The following is a 26905-nucleotide window of genomic DNA, read 5'->3' on the forward strand; positions in this document are numbered from 1 at the left end:
TTACAGGCATGAGCCACTGCGCCCAGCCCAAGATACTTTTTAAAATGAAAAATGTAGGCTCAGTGCAGTGGCTTATGCCTATAAATCCCAACACTTTGGGAGGCTGAGATAAGAGGATGGGGAGTCGAGAAAGGAGTTCAAGACCAGCCTGGGTAACATAAGGAGGCCCTGTTTCTCAAAAAAAAAAAAAAAAAAAAAATCAGCCAGGCATGGAGGCACACGCCTATAGTCTCAGCTACTTGGGAGGCTAAGGCAGTAGGATCGCTTGAGCCCAGGAGGTTGAGGCTGCAGTGAGCCATGATCACACCACTGCACTCCAACTTGGGCAACAGAGTGGGACTGCCTCGAAAAAAAAAGTACAAACAATAAATATGTTAGGCTAACATATGAGTGTGGCAAGAGAGAATAGAGAATACTCAATTTAAGAGAACAATTAGAGTTCAAGTGGAAGAGGAATGAGAAATGAGATTGGTGAGGTAAGTGTGGATGGGCTATTTGTAATGAAGGATGTTGTAAGCTACGTGGAAGACTATGGACAATGGAGAGCCACTGAATGGTTTTTACCATAAGAGCAACATCATCAGAGTTATGCTTTTTTGTTTATTTGTTTGTGAGATGGAATCTTGCTCTGTCACCCAGGCTAGAGTGCAGTGGCACAATCTTGGCTTACTGCAACCTCCGCCTCCCGGGGTCAAGCAATTCTGCCTCAGCCTCCTGAGTAGCTGGGACTATAGGTGTGCACCACCACTCCTGGCTAATTTTTGTATTTTTAATAGAGACGGGGTTTCACCATATGGGCCAGGCTGGTCTCAAACGCCTGAACTTGTGATCCGCCCACCTTGACCTCCCAAAGTGCTGGGATTACAGGCATGAGCCACCGTGCCCGGACTTCTTGTTGTTGTTGTTGTTGAGACAGAGTCTTGCTGTGTCACCCAGGCTAGAGTGCAGTGACACGATCATGGCTCACGATAGCCTTGACCTCCTGGGCTTTGGATGATCCTCCCACCTCAGCCTCCCAAGTAGCTGGGACTACAGACACTCACCACCATGCCCAGCTAGTTAGAAACAGGGTTTTACCATGTTGCCTAGGCTGGTTTTGAACCCCTAGGCTCATGTAGTCCACCCACCTTGGCCTCTCAAAGTGCTGGGATTACAGGCATGAGCCACCACCATGCCTGGGCAGAGTTATGCTTTTTAAAAAATTAATGTTGGCTTCAAAATGAAGAATAGATTGCAGGAGTTTAAACTGGAGACAGGCAGAACCAGTTAAGAGGTTATGACAGTGATTCAGGAAAAGGTGATGGGTTACCTGAACTAAAATACAGTAATTTGGATGGAGAGAAGCCAGTGGATTTGAGAGACATTTAAGAGGTATAATTGGGGCAAGTGCTGTAATCCCAGCACTTTGGGAGGCCAAGGCAGGCGGATTACTTGAGCTCAGGAGTTCGAGACCAGCCTGGCTAACATGGTGAAACCCTGTTTCTACTAAAAATACAAAAATTAGGCAGGGGTGGTGACACACCCCTGTGGTCCCAGCTACTTGGGAGGCTGAGGCACAACAATCACTTGAGCCTGGGAGGAGGTGGAGGTTACAGTGAGCCAAGATTGTGCCACTGCACTCCAGCCTGGGCAACAGAGCGAGTCTCCCTCAAAAAATTAAAAATTAAAATAATTTTTAAAAAGAGGTAGAATTAGGCCAGGCGCAGTGGCTCACACCTGTAATCCTAGCACTTTGGGAGGCCAAGACGGGCAGATCACTTGAGCCCAGGAGTTTGAGACCAGCCTGGGCAACATGGCGAAACATGGTCTTTACAAAAAAAAAATAGAGCCAGGCATGATGGCGCACACCTGTAGTTCCAGCTACTTGGGAAGCTAAGGTAGGAGGATCATCTGAGCCTAGGGAGGTTGAGGCTGCACTGAGATGTGATCATGCCACTGAACTCCAGCCTGGTGGACAGAATGAGAAGGAAATAGTACTGCCATTACTGCCAGTGGAAAAGTAAAATAAGGACCAAGAAGTATTCATTGATTTAGAGCAAAGACACTATAGTGGTAACCGTGGCAAGAACCATTTCTGTGGAATGTGGTGTGGATAGATAGAAGTGGGTTGAGGAATTATTGGAAAACGAAGAAGTGAAAATATCAAGTATAGATTACTCTTTCAGTCTGGCTATGAAGGAAGGGGGAGAGAAATAGTAGGCTGTAGCTAGATATGTATGAAGTTGGCATCAAGGAAGGACTTTTATAAATTAAGGAAACTCGGCCGGGCGCGGTGACTTATGCCTGTAATCCCAGCACTTTAGGAGGCCGAGGCAAGCAGATCACAAGGTCAGGAGTTCGAGACCAGCCTGACCAACATGGTGGAACCCTGTCTCCACCAAAAATACAAAAAAATTCGCCATTTGTGGTGGCGTGTGCCTATAATCCCAGCTATTCAGGAGGCTGAGGCAGGAGAATCGCTTGAACGCGGGAGATGGAAGTTGCAGTGAACCGAGATCGCGCCACTGCTCTCCAACCTGGGTGACAGAGCAAGACTCCGTCTCAAAAAAGAAAGAAACTCAAGCATGTGTAATCTGAAGAGGAAATAACTGGCAGAGAAAGGGAAAGCTGAAGACACAGGAAAGCAAGGAGATTATCCAGAGTGGGGATGTGTCAGATGAATGTTGTAAGAGAACAGTTGTAATAATGAATCATCGATTCTTAGCTGGATAGGGAAGGAAGTAAAGACATGAGTTTGCCTATAAGGAGAGAGTAGATGGGTTGGTTGACTGGACTTGGAGGTCTTTTAAGGACTGGGGAGAGAGAGAGAGAGAAAGATTGTCTTGTGCTTTGCTTTTTTTTTTTTTTCCACTTACCAATATATCTTGAAAATTATCCCATATCAGTTCACAGAGTTCTTCCTTTTTTTTTTTTTTTTTGAGGTAGTGTCTCTGTTGCCTGGGCTGGAATGCAGTGGCACAATTTCAGCTCACTAAAGCCCTCGACCTCCCAGGCTCAAGCAATCCACCCACCTCAGCCTCCTGAGGTAGGACTATAGGCATGCACTACCACGCCTGGCTGATTTTTGTATTTTTTTTTTTTAATAGAGATGGGGTCTTGCTGTGTTGACCAGGTTGGTCTCGAACTCCTGGCCTCAAGCATTCCTTCTATTTTGGCCTCCCAAAGTGCTAGGATTATAGACAGGAGCCACCACGCCCAGCCCTTCTGCCCTTACTTATTATTTTACAGCTGTAGAGTACACCATTGTGTAGATGCACCAAGATGTATTCATTGAATTTCCCATGTGTGGGCATGTAGAGTTGTTTCTAAGAGTTTGTAATTATAATAATAATTATTATAATCAAACTACCTTATATTAAATACATAGGTAGTTTAGTATTGCTGGAGATGTATCTTTAGGGTAGAAAACTTAAAAGTGAGAGTACTAGTCAAAGGGTAAATGTATATGTAGTTTTGTTAGATATTGCTGGCCGGGCTTGGTGGCTCACGCCTCTAATACCAGCACTTTGGGAGGCTGAGGCAGGTGAATCGCTTGAGCTCAGGAGTTCAAGATCAGCCTGGGCAACATGGCAAGACCCCATCTCTACAAAAAATACAAAAATTAGCCAGACGTGGTGGCACGTGCCAGTAGTCCCAGCTACTTGGGAGGTTGAGGTAAGAGGATCACCTGGGCCTAGGAGGTTGAGGCTACAGTGAGCTGAGATCGTGCCACTGCATTCCAGCCTAGGCAACAGAGTAAGATCCTATCTCAAAAACAAAGAAACAAACAAACAAACAAAAAAAACAGATGTTGCCAAATTCTCCACCATGGAATTTGCACCATTTTGTCTTCCCACCAGCAATGCATGAATGTGCCTGTTTTTCTATAACTCATCAGTAGACTGTGTGGTTGAGCTTTTGAATTTTTTTTTTTTTTATCATTCTAACTAGTAAAAAGTGTGTCAGTATAGTTTTAAGTTACATTTCTCTTATGAATGAAGTTTAATATATATTCCATATGCTTGAGGGCCATTTTAATATAATTTTTGCCAATTTTGGTGTAACAAGGGAGGGAGAATAAGGATTGATATATGCATCTGCATGGTTTTTGTAAACAGAAGCACAGGATGGATAAGGAGAAACTAATGAAATTAGTCACTGCAGCGGGTGGGAGGTATAAGGTAGAAGAGTAGAGAAAGGTGAGTAACTCTTCTTTGGACCTTTTTGTAGTTTTTACATTTATTTATTTTATTTTTATTTTTATTTTGAGACAGAGCCTCTCTCTGTTGCCCAGGCTGGTGTGCAGTGGCATGATCTAGGCTCACTGCAACCTCTGCCTCCTGGGTTCAAGCAATGCGTATGCCTCAACCTCCTGAGTAGCTGGGATGACAGGCATCTGCCACCATGCTCTGCTAATTTTTGTATTTTGAGTAGAGATAAGGTTTCACCATGTTTGCTAGGCTGGTCTCAAACTCCTGGCCTCAAGTGACCTGCCTGCCACAGACTTCTAAAATGTTTAGATTACAGGGACGAGCCACCATGCCTGTTTACTTTTAGAACCATGTTGAGACTTTACATTTTCAGAAAGTAAAATTAAATCAACAAAGTTGGGAAGTGGGATGCCAACTAATTCATGTAATTTACTTTTTGTATTTTATTTTATTTATGTTATGTTATGTTATGTTATGTTATGTTATGTTATGTTATGTTATGTTATTTGAGATGGAGTCTCACTCTGTTGCCCAGGCTGGAGTGCAATGGTGTGATCTCGTCTCACCACAACCTCTGCCTCCCGGGTTCAAGCGATTCTCTTGCCTCAGCCTCCTGAGCAGCTGGGATTACAGGCGTGCACCACCATGCCTGGTAACTTTTGTATTTTAGTAGAGATGGGGTTTCTCCATGTTGGTCAGGCTGGTCTCAAACTCCCGGCCTCCGGTGATCCACCCGCCTCGGCCTCCCAAAGTGCTGGGATTATAGGTGTGAGCCACTGTGCTGGCCTAAAAAATTTTTTAAAAAATAAAAAATAGACCAGGCATGGTGGCTCACTTCTGTAATCCCAGCACTTTGGGAGGCCAAGGCAGGAGGATCACCTGAGGTTGGGAGTTCAGGACCAGCCTGACCAACATGGTGAAACCCTGTCTCTACTAAAAATACAAAAATTAGCTGTGCGAGATGGTGCATACCTGTAATCCCAGCTGCTCGGGAGGCTGAGGCAGGAGAATCGCTTGAACCTGGCAGGCAGAGGTTGCGGTGAGCTGAGATGGCGCCATTGCACTCCAGCCTGGGCAACAGGAGCAAAACTCTGTCTCAAAAAAAAAAAAAAAAATTTTTTTTTTAGTAGAGAGAAGGTTTTGCTGTGTTGCCCAGGCTGGTCTCAAACTCCTGGGCTCAAGTGATCCCGCCTTGGCCTCTCAAGTACTCCCACAGTGCTGGGATGAGGCGTGAGCCACCATGCCCAGCCAATTTTTTAATGTGATACTTTGTATATATTTTCAGTATAAAGATAAAATGAACTTCAAAGAAATCTTGAGCTCTACTTAGTAGATTTGTCATTTGTAGTATTGCTGTAGCAATTCTGTAACTACTTCGTGTATGTTACAGAATTGAATAAAGAAGTCAATGTTATTGGGAGCCAGAGTTCTCATGTAGAAGGGAAATTCAAATATGGAATAGGGAAAGACGAGGAAGAACTCTGAGGTACTGGATTGGAATTAGCCTATTTCAATATAAACTCATGATTTTAAAAGCACGTATAGCTTGAGGCCAGGAGTTGGAGACCAGCCTGGGTAACATAGTGAGACCCCTGTCTTCACAAATAAAAAATAGCTGGGCATGGTGACACATGTCTGTACTTCTAGCTGCTCAGGAGGTTGAGGCAGGAGGATCATTTGAGCCCAGGAGGTCAAGGCTGCACTGAGCTATGATTGCGCCACTGCACCCCAGCCTTGGCAACAAAAAAATAAAATAAATGTCTCTAAAAAACATAAAAATAAACTACATATATAGAAATTTGTGTTTATCTATTATTTCCAGCTCTGTCCACAAAATGGTAATTTAGAAGCCATGATACCATAGTAATTATGGGTTGCTAGTTTCTAAATACCATTCTCTATTAAAAGGAAGCAGGGATTTTTGGAGAAATAACTAATTCTAGGGCTGGGACAGGGCAAAAGTTGATATAGTCTTAAAAAATGTCAGTGTCATAGGAAACAAAAAAGGGCTGAGGAACTGTCCCAGATTAAAAGAAACAGAAAATGACTAATTTTCTTAATGACATTAAGAAAACATAAACTAAATGCAGTGTGTGATCCTGGATTGGATTCTGAATGAGGAAAATAAAATGAACATTATTGGACAGTTGGTGAAATTTGAATATGGACTATGTGTTAGACAACAGTATTGTATCAGTGTTAAATTTTCTGATTTTGATAAATATGCTCTGGTTAAATAAAAGAATGACCAATGTTCTCAAGAATTATACACTGAAGTAGTTAAGTGTAAGGGGTCCTGAAGTCTACAACTGATTTTTCAAATGGTTCAGTAAAAAAGGTACTTTGCACGTGTGTGTGTGTGTGTGTGTGTGTGTGTGTAGAGAGAGAAAGAGGAGAGGGAGAGGAAAAAAGATTATTTAATTTATGAATTAGGTAAAACGTATATATAGGCATTCTTATACTATTCTTGCAAACTTTTTATGTTTGAAATTGTTTCAAAATAGAAAGTTGAAGTTGTTCATTAGGAAAATACAAAGGGCTGAGCACAATGGCTCACGCCTGTAATCCCATCACTTTGGAGGCTGAGGTGGGAGGATCACTTGAGCCCAGAGCTGTGACCAGCCTGGGCAACATAACAAGACCTCATCTCTACAAAAAAATACAAAGATTAACCAAGTGTGGTGGTGTGCGCCTGTAGTCCCAGCTACTAGGGAGTCAGACGTGGGAGGATTGCTTGAGCCTAGGAGTTTGAGGCTGCAGTGAGCTATGATCATACTACTTACTCCAGCCTGAGCAACAGGGGGAGACCCTGTCTGAAAAAAAAGAGAGCGAGAGAGAAAGAAAAAACAAAATAAAATGCAAAGAACTGGCTGGGACACAGTGGCTCATGCCTATAATCCCAGCACTTTGGGAGTCAGGAGAATCGTTTGAGGCCAGGAGTTTGAGGCCAGCCTGGGCAACATAGCAAGACCCCATCTCCATAAAACATTTTTTAAAAGTAAAAGAAAATGCAAAGAACTGTTGTAGCGGCAGCAACCAAGTAAGAGAGCCAAAAGGGAGGTTGAGATTAAGCAACTTAAATTTAAATTAATGAGGATTAATTTTAAGCCATTCTAGTATATAAGACCCAATCAGCTGTCCACTTTCCTTGGACATTTTTGCTGAGCATTCCACATCCCTCTTCAGTTACATGTGCCAGCTCATCTCATGAGTTTTATTGTCACAACTGGATAAGAACCAAATATCCTGGGATTCCAGCCATGGCCTGCAGTCCTCACTTTTTTGGGGAGCTGCTTGCTTTCATTTTGTATGTATTACCAGGGATCTTCCAAGATCACCTTGGAAGTTGTGATCACACTTTGATTCCTGCTACTTCATTCACTTGTGGGATTTCTTGGCACAGTATTAGATGCATGGTAGAGAGAAGAAGAAAGGAATCTCACTTTACAAATCAGAGTAAAACTGAGCATTTCTGAGGTCAGATAAGTGGTAGAAATAAGATTTTAAAGATTTATATCAGGCTTATCTGGCTCCAGAGTTCATATCCTTTCTGCCTCAACCATGTATCTGTTTTAAAAATGGCTTAATAGATAGTTTCTGGCTTGGTGGATTTATTCTCTTGCCTTATTAGTTTTCTTCATATTATCCTTAAACAATTGCAAACATTATGTATCTGTCTTACCTTTACAATCTGTCCTGCTTGCTTTTTCCATTTTGTTTCTTGTATAATTTTATAAGTCTTATGTAAGTCGTATGAAACTAGATTGATTTCCTTTTTGAATAACTTTGGTAGATGAGAGCAGTTCCATAGGCATAGTGTAACCTTATTCTAACAAACACTTGTCAGAGCTTTTTAAGATAATACCATTTTAGAGAAGTAAACTAGATACCAAGTTCATTAAACAGTCATGTTTAAAGAAAAAGATGCCAGCCTGGCCAACATGGTGAAACCTCATCTCTACTAAAAATACAAAAAAGTAGCCAGGCATGGTGGCAGGCACCTGTAATCTCAGCTACTCGGGAGGCTGAGACAGGAGAATTGCTTGAACCCAGGAGGCGGAGGTTGCAGTGAGCCAAGATTGCACCACTGCACTCTAACCTGGACGACAGAGTGAGACTCTGTCTCAAAAAAAATAAAAATATAAATAAAGAAAGAAAAAGATGGAGCGGGGATCTGACTTTGTGAGAGATTTCCTTTCGTGAGGACTGTCCTTTAAATCACAGATCAGCAATTTATGGCCAGTGGGCCAAATCCAGAATGTTGGCTGTTTACTTGTTTGTTATTTTATATAATTGAGTGGTTTTGACTATTCACAAACTATATTCACAAAGTTTTGCAACCATCCCTGCTCTCTAATTCCAGAACGTTTTCATCACCCCAAAAAGGAACCTCTTACCCATCTTAGCAGTCACTCCCTTCTCCCATACTGACCCTACCCAGAAACCACTAATCTATTTTCTGTTGCAATGGATTTTCCTATTCTGAACATTTCACTTAAATGGAATTATAAAGTTTGTGGCTTTTTAGCGTAATGTTTTTAAGATTCATCTATGTTATAGCATGAATCTGTACTTTTCTTTTTTGTGGCCAAATAGCATTCTGTCATTTGGATATACCACATTCTGTCTATTCATTCATCAGTTGGTGGAACATGGGGTTATTTCTATTTTTTGGCTATTATGAATAATGCTTCTATGAACATTTGTGTACAAGTTTGTGTGGACATGTTTTCTTCACTTTTCTTGGTATATACCCAAGGGTGGAATTGCTGGGTCAGATGGTAACTCAGTGTTTAACTTTTTTGAGGAACTGCCAAACTGTTTTCCAAAGTAGTACCACCATTTTACATTCCCAACAGAAATGTATGAGGGTTCCAATTTGTCTGCATCCTTGCCAACACTTCTCATTATCAATATTTTTTATTATAGGCCAGGCACGGTGGCTCACGCCTATAACCCCAGCACTTAGGGAGGCCAAAGCAGGCAGATCACGAGGTCAGGAGATCGAGACCATCCTGGCTAACACAGTGAAACCCTATGTCTACTAAAAATATAAAACTTAACCAGGCATGGTGGCACACACCTGTAATCCCAGCTACTCGGGAGGCTGAGGCAGGAGAATTGCTTGGACCCAGGAGGTGGAGGTTGCAGTGAGCCGAGATTGCGCCACTGTACTCCAGCCTGGGTGGCAGAGCAAGACTTTGTCTCAAAAAGAAAAAAAAGAAAATTTTTTTTATTATAGCCCTCCTGGTGGGTGTGAAGTGGTATCTCATTGTGGTTTTGATTTTCATTTCCCTAGTGACTAATGATGTTGAGCATGTTTTCATGTGCTTGTTGTCATATTTGTGTCATATTTTCTTTGGAGAAATGTCTATTCAGATCCTTTACTCGTTTTTTAATTGGGTTGCCCTTTTTTGTTGTTGAGTTAGATATATGTGGTTTGAAATTTTGTTTCTTTTCCTTTGTGTGTTGTCTTTTCATTTTTTAATGATGACTTTGCATAAAAGTTTTAATTTTAATGAAATTCAATTTATGTTTTATCTTTTTTTTGTAATTGATATGGGATCTCTCTCCGTAACCCTCACTGGAGTGCATTGGCACAGTGATGGCTTACTGCAGCCTCAACCTCCCAGGCTCAAGAAATCCTCCCATCTCAGCCTCTTGAGTAGCTGGGACTGCAGGCACACACCACCATGCCCAACTAAACTTTTTTTCTTTCGTTACTGGTGCTTTTGGTATTATGTCTTAAAAAACATTGCCTAATCCAAGGTCGTGAATATATACACCTATGTTTTCTTCTAAGAGTTTTATAGTTTTAGATTTTATATGTAGGTCTTTGATTCATTTGAATTAATTTTTATATATGGTGTGAGGTAGGGATCCAACTTCATTCTTTTACATGTGGACATCCACTTGTCCTGTCACCATGAGCTGAAAAGACTATTCTTTCCTTCTACTGAATTGCTTAACACTCGTTTTGTTTTGTTTTGTTTTGTTTTGTTTTTTTAAGAGACAGAGTCTGGCTATGTTGCACAGGCTGGTCTCAAACTCTTAGTCTCAAGTGATCCTCCTGCCTTAGTCTCCCAAATAACTGGGATTATAGGTGCAAGCCCCAGTGCCCAACCTGTCTTGACACTCTTATCAGAAATCAATTGACTATAAATTTAAGGATGTATTTATGAACTCTCAACTCTAGTCCATTGATCTAAATGTCTGTTCTTATGCCAGTACCACACTGTTTTGATTGCTGTAGCATTGTAGTAAGTTATGAAATTGGGAAGTATGAGTCTTTCAACTTTGTTCATCTTTTTCAAGATTGTTTTGTCTATTCTGGGTCCCTGGTATTTCCATATAAGCTTTATTTTATTTTAATTTAAAAAAATTTTTTTGAGGCAGAGTCTCACTCTGTCTCCCAGGCTGGAGTGTAGTGGCATGATCTTGGCTCACTGCAGCCTCCGCTTCCTTCCTCAACCTCCCATGTAGCTGAGATTACAGGCATGTGCCACGACACCCAGCTGATTTTTTGTATGTTTTAGTAGAGACGGGGTTTCACCATGTTGGCCTCAAACTCCTGACCTCAAATGATCAGCCCATCTCAGCCTCCCAAAGTGCTGGGATTATAGGCATGAGCCACCACACCCAGCCCATATGAGCTTTAAATTCAAATTTATTGCCACCTGCTTTTATAAATAAAGTTTTATTGGAACACAGCATACTCACTTATGTATTGCTTATGTTTGCTCTAGTGATTCAGTGGTAGAATTGAGTAGTAGTGATAGAGACCATATGGCCTGCAAGACCTAAAATATTTACTGTCTGAGCCTTTACAGAAAAGATTGCTAACCTCTGCTTTAGATGATGGAGTAAATTCATGCTTTGAAGTACCAGAGGGCAGAACTAAGAACTATTCATTAATTCAGTCATATTTTCAAGCAAATATTGAATGCCTGCTATATGACAAAAATGTTCTAGACACTAGGAAAAGAATATAGCAGTGAATAAGACCAACACAATTCCTGGCCCCACGAAGCTTCTTGCCATGACCTGTAAAACACCCTTAGGATTTGGCCTCTGCTCACCTCCCTGAGCCCATCTTGCTCATCTTACTCTGTCCCCTTCATCACTATGCTCTAACCACATTGGCTTTCCTTCTGTTTCTTCGGCATTATCAGGCCTGTTCTTATTTTTATACTCGTTCTTCCATATGCCTGAAATGCTTTTCCTTCAGATCTTTGTGTAACTTGCTACTTCTCAGCATTCAGATTTCACCTCAAATGTTAATTCCTCAAAGTGGCTTTCCCTGACCACTGTGTCTAAAGTATATCCAGGCCAGGTGCGGTGATTCATGCCTGTAATCCCAGTACTTTGGGAGGCCAAGGCGGGTGAATCACCTGAGGTTAGGAGTTCAAGACCAGCCTGGCCAACATGGTGAAACCCTGTCTCTACTAAAAATACAAAAATTAGCCATGTGCGGTGATGCGTGCCTGTAAGCCCAGCTACTCAAGAGACTGAGGCAGAGAATTACTTGAACCTGGGAGGCGGACGTTGCAGTGAGCTGAGATTGCGCCCTGCACTCCAGCCTGGGTGACAGAGTGATATTTTGTCTCAAAAAATAAAAATAAATAACGTATATTCATCACACTTATCACTATCTGAATTCATCTTACTGATTTATATGTTTGTTTATTTTCTCTCTTATCCTACTAGAGTTCTCTTATTTACCACAACAACCTTTGCATGTGTAAGAATGCCTAGTATATAATAGGTGCTTGAATAATTATTAAAAATTGAATTAAGGCCGGACACGGTGACTCATGCCTATAATCCCAGCACTTTGGGAGGCTGAGGCAGGCAGATCACTTGAGCCCAGGAGTTTGAAACCAGCCAGCCTGGTCAACATGGCGAAACCCCATCTCTACAAAAAATACAAAAATTAGCCAGGTGTGGTGGCACGCATCTCTAGTCCCAGCTACTCAGGAGGCTGAGATGGGAGGATCACTGGAGCCCGACCAGAAATATAATTGCTCCTTTTCATGACTTTTAGGAGGATTTTTCTTTCTCCAGTATAGTTCACATTGGGCTGTGCTTACGTTTTTTGTTTCTTGGGATTTTTTTTGTTTTTGTTTTTGTTTTTATGAGACAGAGCCTTGCTCTCTTGCCCAGGCTGGAGTGCAGTGACATGATCATGGCTCACTGTAGCCTCCACCTCCCGGGTTCAAGAGATCCTCCCACCTTAGCCTCCCCAGTAGCTGGGACTACAAGCGCACGCCACCACACCTGGCTAATTTCTTAAATTTTTGTAGAGATAGCATCTGACTATGTTGCCCAGACTAGTCTCAAACTCCTGGGCTCAAGCAGTCCTCCTGCCTAGTCTCCCAAAGTGCTGAGATTACTGGTGTGAGCCACCATGCCCAGCCTGTGCTGTAAGTCTTGAACTCTCTTGGTACAATGGAAAAGACATATTTGGATTTTAGTTCTGATTCTGCCACTCAGCTATCAAAGTAGCCACTCAAAGTGCTTTACAAATACTGTTCGTTTCCCACAACAACCCCATGAGGCTATCTACAGTTATTATCTCTTTTACTGATGTAGAGCCTGAGACACAGAGAGGTTAAAGAACTTGCTCAAGGAAATACAGCTTGTACACATAAAATGATATTTGTTGTATTTTATGGACAACTTAATGGATTTTCAAGGGTAATTATGTGAAGTACTTAGGACAGGGCCTGATACATAGTAAGCTAAGTTTAGCTATTCTTATAATTATTACTACTCCATATAAGTAGTTCTTAGGCCCACTAAAATTTGAGAAAACATTGAGCTAGATTAAAGAAGGAACAAAAGGAAAGATTTTATGGAAATGTCTGGATATGCAAATCATTCTGACTTTAAGACAACATATCGTTAAGTGAATAGTGAGTGAGGAATTTTTTAAAGTTTTATTTGCTGTCAGAACTTACTCCATTCTGTTAAAATATTGCACCTACATAACCTTAATACATGGTAATAAATATGTGTATTGTGAAGCTTAAATAAATTGACAAAAGTGAAAGCTTAGCATCTACCCTGGAATTTAGTAAGTGTTCTGTTAATTTTGCTGGATTTTAATCTAAATCTTGCTTGTTCAGACTCATTCATGCTGTTTTTTAAGAAGTTAGAGAGAAGCACTTGGCTGTCTGCTTCCTGTCTTTCCTAGTTGGCATTTTTTGTGGAGGCTTCATTAAATATCTGTAACTTTCACGCTCTTTGACATTGACCCTTTAGGTTGAGCCTCATTACACAAGGGTTTAGGCCTGAAGTCAGCAGGTACGTTAAATGGGTATATGATGAATCTCACTGGGTTACAGTTAAGAGAGGGTCCTTATATGTAGCTACACAAACTGGATCACAGGCTTTGCCTGAAAGTCAGAAAATGTTCTCAAAGATCCTTTAAGCCTGTTCCTAAAGCCTGACATTCCTATTTTCTTCTGGGTTTGTTTGGTATCTCCTTTTTCTTATATATATATATATATATATATTTTTTTTTTTTTTTTTTTTTTTTTTTGAGACAGAGTCTCTCTCTCTCACACAGGCTGGAGTGCAGGGGCACAATCTTGGCTCAGTGCAACTTCTGCCTCCCAGATTCAAGCAATTCTCCTGTCTCAGCGTCCTGAGTTGTTGCGTCCATAGGCATGAGCCTCCATACCTGGCTAATTTTTTTTTTTTTTTTTTTTTTTTTTGAGACAGAGTCTCACTCTGTCGCCCAGGCTAGACTGCAGTGGTGCTACCTCGGCTCACTGCAACCTCCACCTCCCAGGTTCAACCTTTTTTCCCTGCCTCAGCCTCCCGAGTAGCTGGGATTATAGGTGTGCACCACCATGCCTGGCTAATTTTTGTATTTTTAGTAGAGATAGGATTTCACCATATTGGCCAGGCTGGTGTGTAACTCCTGACCTCAGGTGATCTGCCCACCTTGGCCTCCCAAAGTGCTAAGATTACAGGCATGAGCCACCGTGCCCGGCCTGTATTTTTAGTAGAGACGGGGTTTTATCATGTTGCCCAGGCAGGTCTTGAACTCTTGACCTCAGGTGATCCACCTGCCTCGGCCTCCCAAAGTGCTGGGATTACAGGCATGAGTCACCATACCCAGCTGCCTGTTTTTTCGTTTTGTTTTGTTTTGTTTTTTTGAGATGGAGTCCCACTCTATTGCCCAGGCTAGAGTGCAATGGTGCAATCTCAGCTCACTGCAACCTCTGCCTCCTGGGTTCAAGCCATTCTCCTGCCTCAGCCTCCCAAGTAGCTGGGACTACAGGCATGCGCCACCACACCTGGCTAATTTTTGTATTTTTAGTAGAGATAGGGTTTCACCATGTTGGCCAGGCTGGTTTTGAACTCGTGACCTCAAATGATCTGCCCATGTCAGCCTCCCAAAGTGCTGGGATTACAGGTGTGAGCTACTGCGCTTGGCCTCTTTTTTCTATTATGGTAGAACTTTGTCTCTTGTTGCTATAAACATGGACCTGTGTTATCCTACTGTTTACTCCCTTTTCTCTCATTGCCTTATAAATAATGAGTATTGAATAAATGAGTTGCCTGTTTATTGCCTATATATATGACTTACTATTTTTCTCTGTGGACGCCACTTTTTTATTGATTGCTATCTACTAAATTGTATTTATTAATAACGTTTCCCATTTTAAAACACTTTTCCACAGCATGACTACTCATCAGAACTTCCTGAGCAGCATGATTTATAATACAGATTTTAAATATTTCGGTCAAATGCCAAAAATTATGGCATTGGGCCTAGTCTGGGCTGCCTAGTCACTGTAAATGTTCTTTTCTCATTGGATTTTTAAAATACATTGACTCACCAAAATCAGAACTGACCTAAATGTACAACACTAAGGGAGAAGTGAATAAATATGGCTTAATCTTTGGATGAATATTCTATAGCCATTTGGTTTTGGGTTTTGGGTTTTGTTTATTTGTTTGTTTGTTTGTTTGTTTGAGACAGAGTTTAGCTCTTGTTGCCCAGGCTCAAGTACAACAGCGTGATCTCAGTTCACCGCAATCACTGCAACCTCCGCCTCCCTGGTTCAAACAATTCTTCTGCCTTAGCCTCCTGAGTAGCTGGGATTACAGGTGCATGCCACCACGCCCAGCTAATTTTTGTATTTTTAGTAGAGACGGGGTTTCACCACATTGGCCAGGCTGGTCTGGAACTCCTGACCTCAGGTGATCCACCTACCTCGTCCTCCCAAAGTGCTGGGATTACAGGTGTGAGCCACCACACCCAGCCTCTATAAGCTATTTGAAGTGATGCTTGTGAGGAGATCATAGTAACATGGGGGAAAGCTAATGTTTACAGGTTTGGAGAAGATGGGGAGAAAGCAAAATCTCACCAATTCCCTGAGGACAGAATATGTGTTTGTCTGATTCAGTCGTGTCTCCCTGAGCCCAGTGCAATGCTTTGAGACAGCTTTAAGTAAAATAAAAGTAGTGTGACATCATGATTAAAAGTCAAGCTTTATTGAACCCAGGAGGAGGAGGTTGCAGTGAGCCGTGATCATGCCACTGCACTCTAGTCTTGGCAATGGAACCAGACCCTGTCTCAAAAAAAAAAAAAAAAAAGCCCTGGAAATCTTTACCATTTACAACAACATGGATGAACTCCGAGGACATTATGTTAGATGAAGTAAGCCAGGCACAGAAAGACAGATACTGTATGGTCTCACTTGAAATCTTAAAAAGTTGGTCTCATAGAAGTAGAAAGTGGCATCATGGTTACCAGGGACTAGAGTGGTTGGTTGGAGGCTGTAGTGCAGTGGCACAATCACTGCAACCTGAAACTGGGCTCAAACGATCCTTCCACCTCAGCCTCCTAAGTGGGATTACAGGTGCATGCCACCACATCCAGCTAATTTTTTTTTTTTTTTTTTTTTGAGAGGGTGTCTCACTCTCTTGCCCAGGCTGGAGTACAGTGGTGCGATGTCAGCTCACTGCAACCTCCGCCTCCCGGGTTCAAGCAATTCTCCTGCCTCAGCCTCCCAAGTAGCTGGGATTACAGGGGTGCACCACCACTCCCAGCTAATTTTTTGTATTTTTAGTAGAGATGGGGTTTTGCCATGTTGGTCAGGCTGGTCTCGAACTCCTGACCTCAGGTGATCTACCCACCTCAGCCTCACCAAGTGCTGTAATTACAGGCATGAGGCTTTTGGAGGCTATAGAGTAGAATCTATTTCCTTGCTATTCTGAGCTTTGGAGGCTGCTGTATTTCTTGGCTCCCTGCCTCCTTCCTCCATCTTCAGAGCTAGCAACAGCAGGTCCAGTTTCTTTCATACCTCCATCTCTCCAGTTCTCTGCAACCAGGAAAGGTACTGTACTCCAATTTTAGGGATTCATATGATTAGATTGGGTCCACCTGGATAATCTAGGCTAATCTTCCCATCTCAGGGTCCTTAACCTTAATCACATCTGCAAAGTCCCTTTTGCCACCTAAAATAACATATTCATAGGTTTCAGAGGATTAGGATATGAACATCTGTAGGAGGCCATATTTTGCCACAAGTGCTCAGTTAGACACTGTGCCTTGCTTTTTGTAAGCCCTCAATAAGTGGTGGTCATTCAGGGTCCTTGGTGTTCCGGGAGATTCCAAACTGAAGCTGAGACATCACCTCTTGCCCCACTCCACCCTACCCCCACCCCTGGTACAAGTAATTTACAGCTTGTTGGAAAAATGAGAGCACTAAGGGCAGAGATGATTCTGACCCAGAGACACCAGAGTCATGCGTGAGGTTTGATCCACATGCCATGGGAAGGTAAAAGACCTTAGATCAGCAAGTGATCTGGCAGGCTTGAACAAAGCAGTAATGTATAGAAGTAGAGAGCTTGGGAAGAATGAGTTTTACCTCAGATGAGATTCTTTACAGGACAAGGAGTAGAGGGAAGAAGGCCAGGCACAGTGGCGAACACCTGTAGTTCCAGCTACTTGGGAGGCTGAGGTGGGGGCAGTGGCTTGAGGCCAGGCATTCAAGACCAGCTTGGGCAACATAGTGAGATCCTGTCTCTTTAAAAAAAAGGCCGGGTGCGGTGGCTCACGCCTGTAATCCCAGCACTTTGGGGGGCCAAGGCGGGCGGATCATAAGGTCAGGAGATCAAGACCATGCTGGCTGACACAGTGAAACCCCGTCTCTACTAAAAATACAAAAATTAGCTGGGCGTGGTGGCGGGCACCTGTAGTCTCAACCACTCAGGAGGCTGAGGCAGGAGAATGGTGTGAACCCAGGAGGCGGAGGTTGCAGTGAGCCGAGATCGCACCACTGCACTCCAGCCTGATTCTGTCTCAAAAAAAAAAAAAAAATGCTGGGTGAATAAAAGATTAGCCTTCTAGTTAATTGGCTGTCCTTGGATTGAATGTTTCCTGGCAAATTTTCTGTGGCTGAGAGGATGTCCCTTGAAGGTACTATTTCAGACATATCTCTTTTTCTGTTGTTGTTTTGTTTTGTTTGAGACACGGTCTGGTTCTGTTGCCCCGACTGGAGTGCAGCAGTGCGATCTCAGCTCACTCCAACCTCCACCTCCCCGGCTCAAGTCATCCTCCCACCTCAGCCTCCCGAGTAGCTTGGACTACAGGCACATGCCACCACACCCAACTAATTTTTGTATTTTTTGTAGAGACAGGGTTTCGCCATGTTGCCCAGGTTGATCCCAACTCCTGAGTTCAGGCAATCTGCCCCAAGCAGATTGGGTGGCCTCACAAAGCACCAGGATTACAGGTGTGAGCCTCTGTGCCTGGCTGACGTACTCCTAATGGTAAAAGCAAAAATATGTTTGGATCTCACTTTTACTTATTTGTACTGTCTAAACTTCAGTTTACTTTTCTGCAAAACGGAATCAATGAAATCTGTCCTTTATGACTCAGAAGTACCTAGTATCAAGTGAGATCATGAATATGAAACTTTATATATTGTAAGACGCTAGTCAGTTTTAAGTCCACTCTGGCTACTCACATGCACTTGGGAAATATTGAAAATGGAAAGACTGGTTTACCTGTTCAGTTCCACTTCTTGGTGTTGAGTTCCCCAAGAGAACCCCTAACCAACTCTCTTCCTGTCCCTTTTCATTTGCTCCCGCAGGGTCACTCAGGATGTGTCAACTGTCTGGAGTGGAATGAGAAAGGAGAGTAAGTATGAGCTAGAGCACCTGAAGGGTGCTGGGGAAGGAAGTGAGGAGGGTGGAACAAGGGAGCTCCTGAGTGGATCCAAGGAAAAGAGTGGACCCAAATGAAGAGAGACTGCTGCTCTCTGCTGTTCTTCAGTTTAGCCCATAATTTTCAACACAATTAAACAATCTCAGATAGATGGAAAGTTGGATGACCATCCAAACCCTGTTTTGTTTTGTTTTGTTTTAGAGACAGAGTCTCGCTCTGTCACCCAGGCTGGAGTCCAATGGCGTGATCTTGGCTCACTGCAACCTCCGCCTTTCAGGCTCAAGCGATTCTCCTTAATCAACCTCCCAAGTAACTGGGACTACAGGCACGTGCCACCATTCTTGGCTAATTTTTTGTATTTTTAGTAGAGACAAGGTTTTGCCATGTTGCCCAGGCTGGTCTCAAACTCCTGAGCTCAGGCAATCCACCCGCCTCAGCCTCCCAAAGTGCTAGGATTACAGGCATGAACCACTGCACCCAGCCCAAAACCCTGTCTTTTTAATAAGCCAATGTGTTTAAGAATAATGGAAATTGGCCCGGCACGGTGGCTCACACCTGTAAACCCAGCACTGTGGGAGGCCAAGATGGGCGGATCTTGAGGTCAGGAGATCGAGACCATCCTGGCTAACACTGTGAAACCTCGTCTCTACTAAAAATACAAAAAATTAGCCGGGCGCGGTGGTGGGCTCCTGTAGTCCCAGCTACACAGGAGACTGAGGCAGGAGAATGGCATGAACCCAGGGGGCGGAACTTGCAGTGAGTGGAGATCGCACCACTGCACTTCAGCCTGGGCGACAGAGTGAGACTCCATCTCAAAAAAAAAAAGAATAATGGAAATTCTCAGGACAAAGAAGAGAAGCAGCTGTTTACAAGGCATCCTTAAATTCTGTGACATTTACTGTTCTTCAAGTTCTGTAGCCTAGAAAATGGGATGGGGAAAGGGAGCCTAGAAATTAGAGGAGAGGTTACAATCCCTCACTCTGCTTTCAGCTTGCTGGCTTCTGGTTCCGACGACCAGCACACGATTGTGTGGGACCCGCTGCACCACAAGAAGCTGCTGTCCATGCACACGGGACACACTGCAAATATCTTCTCTGTCAAGGTGAGCAGGACAAGCCACAGAGCAAGCACAAGAGTGACTGGGCTGGGCTGTAGCCACGCCATGTTGGTATGTGTATGTCCCATATACCGCCTAGGGTCACAGACAACCTTAAGTGTCTGTTGGTGATTCCTAAAACCTCATTTCTCTTCCATGTTCTTCTTCCTCTTTTAGAGCTAAGAGGCCAATTCTAGATGAATTTATCTTTATGTGAATGGTAGTGGTGGGGGAATAGTTCTGAACATGAACTTAGAGAGCAGGCATACCTGGGTTTGACTCCCTTATCTGCTTCTTGGGCATTGTGTGAACCAGGAAAATCACCTGACCTGTCTGAGCCTGTTTGCTCATCTGTGAAAAAGGAAGCAGCGAAGGAAAATCTCCCAGATTTGTAAACAAATGAATTTTTTAAAAAGGAAATACCAGTCTACAGGGTTGATGTGACAGTTCAATGAGATAATTGATAAAAATAAAGTCTGTGCCCAGTGCTTTTATCTGTTCTACCTCTTCATAGGAAATGAATATTTCGATTTGTTGGAGGAGGACAGTTGAGCTAAGGAGAGGTGAGAAGGGGACTTACAAGAGTCTTCAAACCTTTGAAGCTCTTTTGAAGCCCTGGAAATGACATGAGACGGGTTTTTTTGTTGCGGAAAACAGACCTAGGACTAGTGACTATAAGTCTACAGAATTAAATGTGGGCCTGAGGAAAGGAAGAACTGTCTAATGCTTAGAGCTCTTTGAAAAATGTAGAATGGGCCCTGGAGGAGATGAGTAAATGTCCTATCCCTGCACTTGTCCACTTGCCAGGTGCTTTATCTCCAAGGTTTAAAGTTGGAGGAAATGGCCTGCAAGGAAGGGCCTTTCCAGCTCTGAGATTCTAAAATGGATAGATGTGAGAATGAAGTTCTCCTTCAGAAAGTCTCACTATTCTTTTTTTTTTTTTTTTTTTGAGATGGAGTCTCGCTCTGTCGCCCAGGCTGGAGTGCAGTGGCCGGATCTCGGCTCACTGCAAGCTCCGCCTCCCGGGTTCACGCCATTCTCCTGCCTTAGCCTCCCGAGTAGCTGGGACTACAGGCGCCCGCCGCCTCGCCCGGCTAGTTTTTTGTATTTTTTAGTAGAGATGGGGTTTCACCGTGTTAGCCAGGATGGTCTCGATCTCCTGACCTCGTGATCCACCTGTCTCGGCCTCCCAAAGTGCTGGGATTACAGGCTTGAGCCACCGCGCCCGGCCAAGTCTCACTATTCTAAGAAATATTTTCCTAATTAATATCAAGAGGAATTACAAGATACCTGAATAAGACAATAGCTCCTAACCTACTTGTTTTCCTAAACCTTTTTTTTTTTTTTTTCTCAAGCTGTGATTCTCACCTTTAGAGACAGAACAGTGATAATTTACTTCTTACATGACTAACGGAAACTGCTTTCTGCCCCTGCAAAGAGTTTAGGTCCAATTTTAGTCTGTACAGTCAGGCCTGGGGAAGGGGACCTAAGCCATTAGTTTAGCATCAGAGCATAAGACATTAAGTTCTAATACCAGAATTTCACAATGGTCTTGATACTCCCTAACGGTAAGACCTTGGGAAAGGCACTTACACGCAGACTCTCAGCCTCCTCTTCCATTAAAAACAAACAAACAAACAAAAAAAACCAAAGAGGATTCTTCTTTCTTTAGGTAGTGGAAACACTGCGAATTTGTATGTATTTAACTCATGCGCTCCCCCTGGTGGTGACTATGGTATGTGATGCGTGTGGCAGTAGCCACAAGATCATGACAAGAGCGCCCCAGTTTATTTCTTATGTGCATTGAGTGTATGCCGTCTCTAGACAGGATTAAAGACTGCTGGTTGTCCCTAAAAAATGATTAAATCATGTCTATTTCATCTAGACCTTGTTCTTTTTTTTTCTTTTCTTTTCTTTTTTTTTTTTTGAGGCTGAGTCTCACTCTGAATGTTGCCCAGGCTGGAGTGCAATGGCACAATCTTGCCTCACTGCAACCTCCAACTCCGGGTTCAAGCGATTCTTGTGCCTCAGCCTCCTGAGTAGCTGGGATTACAGGTGTGCCCCACCACGCCTGGCAAATTTTTGTATTTTTAGTAGAGACAGGGTTTCACCAGGCCGATTTCGAACTCCTGATCTCAGGTTATCCACCTGCCTCAGCCTCCCAAAGTGTTGGGATTACAGGCATGAGCCACAGTGCCCAGCTAGACCTTGTTCTAATGAGCCCTTAGAGAAGCCTATGTGGAAAGAGTGAATTGTTGCTCTTTGTGAACATTTAAAGTCAAGTGGGACAGCAGCTGTTTCAGTGTAGGACATTGCCCCTCCCCCAATACTACCACTCAGCCTTGTGGGTAGGGAGCAACTTTTCAATTAAAAAAAAAGATATTTCAATTTTTTGAACTTACACGAGAATTCAACACCACTCCCAAATATTTTTCATTCTCAAAGTTATGTGATAGAACTACATACTTTCTGGTTGTTGTTGTGTTTTGTTTTGTTTTGTTTTGTTTGTTTTTTTGTTTTTTTGGAGACAGAGTCTTGCTCTGTCGCCCAGGCTGGAGTGCAGTGGCACAATCTCATCTCACTGCAACCTCCGACTCCCGGGTTCAAGTGATTCTCCTGCCTCAGCCTCCTGAGTAGCTGGGACTACAGGCATACGCCACCACACCCGGCTAATTATTTTGTATTTTTAGTAGAGACAGGGTTTCTCCATGTTGGTAAGGCTGGTCTCGAATTCCCGACCTCAGGTGATCCACCTGCCTCAGCCTCCCAGAGTGCTGGGATTACAGGTGTGAGCCACAGTGCCCAGCCGAGAACTGCATACTTTCTTTTTTCATTATTTGAAGCTATGGTTACAGCTGTTTTTTTCTTATCAGATGTCATCTGGAGCATTTTGTTCTTGCCTTTATCAGGATGGTGGTTTGTGTGGTTTTTTTTTTTTTTTTTTTTTGAGACAGAGTCTTGTTTGCTCTGTCACCCATGCTGGAGTGAGTGATGCCATGTCAGCTCACTGCAACCTCCACCTCCCGGGTTCAAGCAATTCTCCTGCTTCAACATTCCAAGCAGCTGGGATTACAGGTGCACACCACCACACCCAGCTAATTTTTTTTGTAGTAAAGACAGGGTTTCACCATGTTGGCCAGGGTGGTCTCAAACTCCTGACCTCAGGTGATCCGCCCACCTCGGCCTCCCAAAGTGTTGGGATTACAGGTGTGAGCCACTGCACCCGGCCTATTTTTTTTTTTTTTTTTTTTTAAATAAATACTGCACAGAGATGTATCCTCTAGATGCTCAGCCCTTCCTTATGGTCCAGCATTTGAGCTGTTTCCAATATTTGCTATTACAAAAAGCATCCAAGCATTTCTGACCAGGTGCCTTTTTTCTTTTTGGATTATTTCTTAGAAGTGGAAGTTTTGAGTCAAAAGATGGAAATTGTTTTTAATCTTTGTTACTATTGCCAGATTGTTTTTCAGAAACAGTCAAACTAATTTAAAACACTCATTCCCAGCCAGGCATGCTGGCTTATGTGTGCAATCCCAGCACTTTGGGAGGCCAAGGCAGGTGGATCACCTGAGGTCAGGACTTCAAGACCAGCCTGGCCAACATGGTGAAACCCTGTCTCTACTAAAAATACAAAAATTTGCTGGGTGTAGTGGTGCATGCCTGTAATCCCAGCTACTCAGGAGGCTGAGACAGGAGAATCGCTTGAACCCGGGAGGTGGAAGTTGCAGTGAGCCGAGATTGCACCACTGCACTCCAGCCTGGGCAACAGAGCGAGACTCTGTCTTAAAAAGCAAAAACCAACAACAACAACAAAACACCCTTAAAACACTGAAAGTCTTTTTCACTTCAGGACTAATTTATTACTCAATCTCTAGGTTACTAAGTAGTCATCATGAAGCAGGTAGGGCATATGGGAGTCAGACACACTTCGGCTTGAACACAATCCTGCTGCATATTACTGCTGAACCTCAAGGGTTTTGTTTTGTTTTGTTTTGTTTTTGTGTGTGTGTGTGTGTGTTTTTTTTGAGACAGTCTCCCTCTGTCGCCCAGGCTGGAGTGCAGTGGCACAATCTCGGCTCACTGCAGCCTCTGCCTCCTGGGTTCAAGAGATTTTCCTGCCTCAGCCTGTTGGGCAGCTGGGATTACAGGAATGAACCACCACGCCCAGCCTGAATGGGCTCATTCTCTTATCTGACATGGAGAGAGAAAAGGGTGCAGACATCCAGGCTAGCCTCCTTCTGTCCATTTCTACTCTCACCACCCACCCCTTCCTCCATTTCTCCTGAATAGTTCCTGCCTCACGCTGGGGATCGCATCTTGATCACGGGGGCAGCCGACTCTAAGGTGCATGTGCACGACCTGACGGTAAAGGAGACCATCCACATGTTCGGAGATCATACAAACCGGGTGAAGCGCATCGCCACAGCGCCCATGTGGCCCAACACGTTCTGGAGTGCTGCTGAGGATGGGCTTATCCGGTAAGAGTCTTGGGCATCTAGTGGGGCCTGTTGCTCCCCCATCCCATCATCCTATAGTGTTTCCTTCTACAGGCCTAGCTCTTTCCCTCTAGCAGAGGTCCAGCCTCCTTTGTCTGCCCAGGGCAGTTGTCTGTGTACTAACTCCATTGGGAACATTTGCTTACTCTGCTTTCACCTTCCTCCTCCTTTGCCCTCACTTGTACTACCTCTAGGCCCACAAGCCTTTTCTCACCACCTCAGGTGTCCACGGTCTCTTCTGCCTCTGGGCATTCACATTACGCTTTACTTTGAGATTCTCTGTCCCCAGCTCTTCCCATGTCCGACTCTTTCTTATCCTAAGGAGATCAGCTTGAGTTACCTCTTCAGAAGCACCTTCTCTGACCATCCTGTCTAAAGTAGACAGACATTATTGCTTGTTTTAACACACTAATTATATCCTCTATAACTCTAATTGCCACCTGTAGTTACTTTATTTTTATTAATTAATTTATTTTTTGAGACAGGGTCTCACTCCATTCTATTGCCGAGGTTGGAGTGCAGTGGCGTGATCATGGCTCACTGCAGCCTTGTCTTCCTGGGCTCAGGTGATTCTCCCACCTCCACCTCCTAAATATCTGGGACTACAGACACGTTCCACCATGCTTGGCTAATTTTTTTTTTTTTTGTAGAGATGGGGTTTCTCTGTGTTGCCCAGGCTGGTCTGGAACTCCTGGACTCAAGTGATCCTCCCACCTTAGCCTCCTACAGTGCTAGGATTACTGGTGTGAGCCACCACACCTGGCCTTATTTTAATTTTTACTTATTGGTTTACTTTTTTGTCTGTATCCTCACTAAATAGAAAAGTAAACTCTCTTAGAGCAACTCCATGTCTGTCTTGTTCTTGGTTGTGTCCCTAGAGCCCAGCACAGTGCCTGGCACACAGAGCTGCTTCATACATTTCTCTTGAACAGTTGGTCAGTGGCCATATACCTGGGAGGGGGCAAGCCAGCTGGAAATGGTAAAATGGACTGACCTCTTTTCCAGTGCCCTACATTGTTACACATTTGCCTCTACTTCCCTTCATTCTAAAATGGTGTTGTTGCCCTTCTTTAACTCCTTTCTTCAGATATGACCTTAGAACTTCTTCCTTACCTCCCCAGCCTGCTTTAATCTGTCTCCCTTGAGTTCCTGTAGGACTTTGTGCCCTCTTTCCTTTTACAAATGAGGAATATCTAACTCATATATAAATTATAACATAGTCAAGAACAAGGCAATAAAGTCTGACAGACCTGGGGTCAAATCCTAGCTCTCTCACTCAGTATTTGACTGGGATAAGTCACTGCATCCCTGAACCTCAGAAGACAGAATGCACTTGGTCAGTGGCAGGTCCAGCTCTGTGTAGCACTTGTTGACCTTGGCTGACCAGATTTTGCCAGGGCCAGCTGGTAGAAGCTGAGCGTCTAGCACATCGGGTAGGATCCTAAGTGTTTAGGCATAGGCACAGTCAGAGAAGGTGTCCTAGCAGAAGGTGAACATAAGCTGGGCCTTCCAGAACAGACAGGATTTGGATGGGCAAGGAAAAGCAGAGTGTATTCCCCAGCTTGAGCAGAGTTTGCAAAGGCAGAAATAAACATGGCATGTGCAGGATAAAGAATTCTGTAGTTATAATTGACCCACATTTAGAAAACTGAGGAATAAGGTTGGAGAGCGATGTGAAATTGAGTCTTGAAAACCAGACTGAGGAGTTTGGTAAAAGTAAACTTGTGCTAAAAGTATTGAGGAATCTCTGCAATTTTTTGAGCAGGAGAGTGATGTAAAATAATATTTTAGGAAGAGCAACCTGGTGAAGATGGCTTAGAAAGACAAGGTGAACAGCAAAGAGGTGGTAACAGATGTCCAGGCAAGAGGGGTGAGCATATGGGTGATGTCCTCACTACCCACCACTCTCTGAGGATACCTGTGTATTGGCAGCAGAAAGTTTCCCCATCTGGAGCAGTGGGAGTTTGCTGCTGTTTGGTAGCCTTTTTGGCATTACCTTTACTGCATAGATGAGACTTTTAGGCTTGCCTTGGCCCATGGTATATCTAGATAGCTCTTAGATGATCTGCAGATTCTCTTTTCTGTCACCTCCATACCTTGTTTCATGAAAGAAACTAGATTAGGTAGGAGTGGAGCAGAGTGTTTAAGATGCCATCTTAGAAAGCTTCCCCAGCTCTGCACTTACTAGCAGTATCATCTCAGTCAGGTTATTCAACATCTTTGAACCTCAGTATTCTAATGGTACCTAGGGATGACGTTAGGATTTAATTAAGGGGCAATACTGGACATAAAGCACATTTTCACTAAGTATTGGTAATCAGTAGTAGTATAATAGTAGCAATAATACTGACATCTGTAGAATATGTACAGTAGTGTCCACCTTAGGAGTTTTAGTGGAATAAAATAGAATGTGTGAGAAGCCTACTACAGGTACCTGGCACACGGTGGGCACTCAAGAAATGGGAATTGTTTTTGACATTCTTATTTAGAAACAGGTCCAAAGTCCCTCCCAATCCTCTTGCATAACAAGAACTTGTCTTTTCCCCTGCCTTCCACACAAGGACCCCAAGCCCCAATTCCCTAACTCTGTCCTCTCTCACAGCCAGTATGACCTTCGAGAGAACAGCAAACACTCGGAGGTGCTGATTGACCTGACAGAGTACTGTGGCCAGCTGGTGGAGGCCAAGTGCCTCACCGTCAACCCCCAGGACAACAACTGCCTGGCAGTTGGGGCCAGCGGGCCCTTCGTGAGGCTCTATGACATCCGCATGATCCATAACCACAGGTATGAATAGTTCAGCCTCCTGTCTCCTATGGGTAAGTCCCTGGAGAACCTGCTGCCCCTTTCCCTCACTGCCATTGCCATGCCCTCTTCTTCTATCACAGCTCACTGCAGCCTCGACCTCCCAGGCTCAAGCGATCCTCCCACCTC

The 26905-nt window shown here is 43.6% G+C and overlaps 1 protein-coding gene across 4 annotated transcripts in view; it reads left to right on the forward strand.

Annotated features, from left to right (window-relative positions):
• Nucleotides 1-26905, forward strand: part of WDTC1 (WD and tetratricopeptide repeats 1) — a 78682-nt gene that overhangs the window by 36117 nt on the left and 15660 nt on the right. For all 4 annotated transcript variants that reach the window (XM_009202871.2, XM_003891410.3, XM_009202874.2 and 1 more), the window contains 4 exons: nt 18308-18354; nt 19372-19483; nt 23768-23955; nt 26576-26758. In XM_009202871.2, the coding sequence (XP_009201135.2) occupies nt 18308-18354; nt 19372-19483; nt 23768-23955; nt 26576-26758 (530 nt within the window). The remainder of the gene's footprint in view (nt 1-18307; nt 18355-19371; nt 19484-23767; nt 23956-26575; nt 26759-26905) is intronic.

Source organism: Papio anubis, chromosome 1 (genome assembly GCF_008728515.1).
Source record: "Papio anubis isolate 15944 chromosome 1, Panubis1.0, whole genome shotgun sequence".
NCBI classification, from domain to species: Eukaryota; Metazoa; Chordata; class Mammalia; order Primates; family Cercopithecidae; genus Papio; species Papio anubis.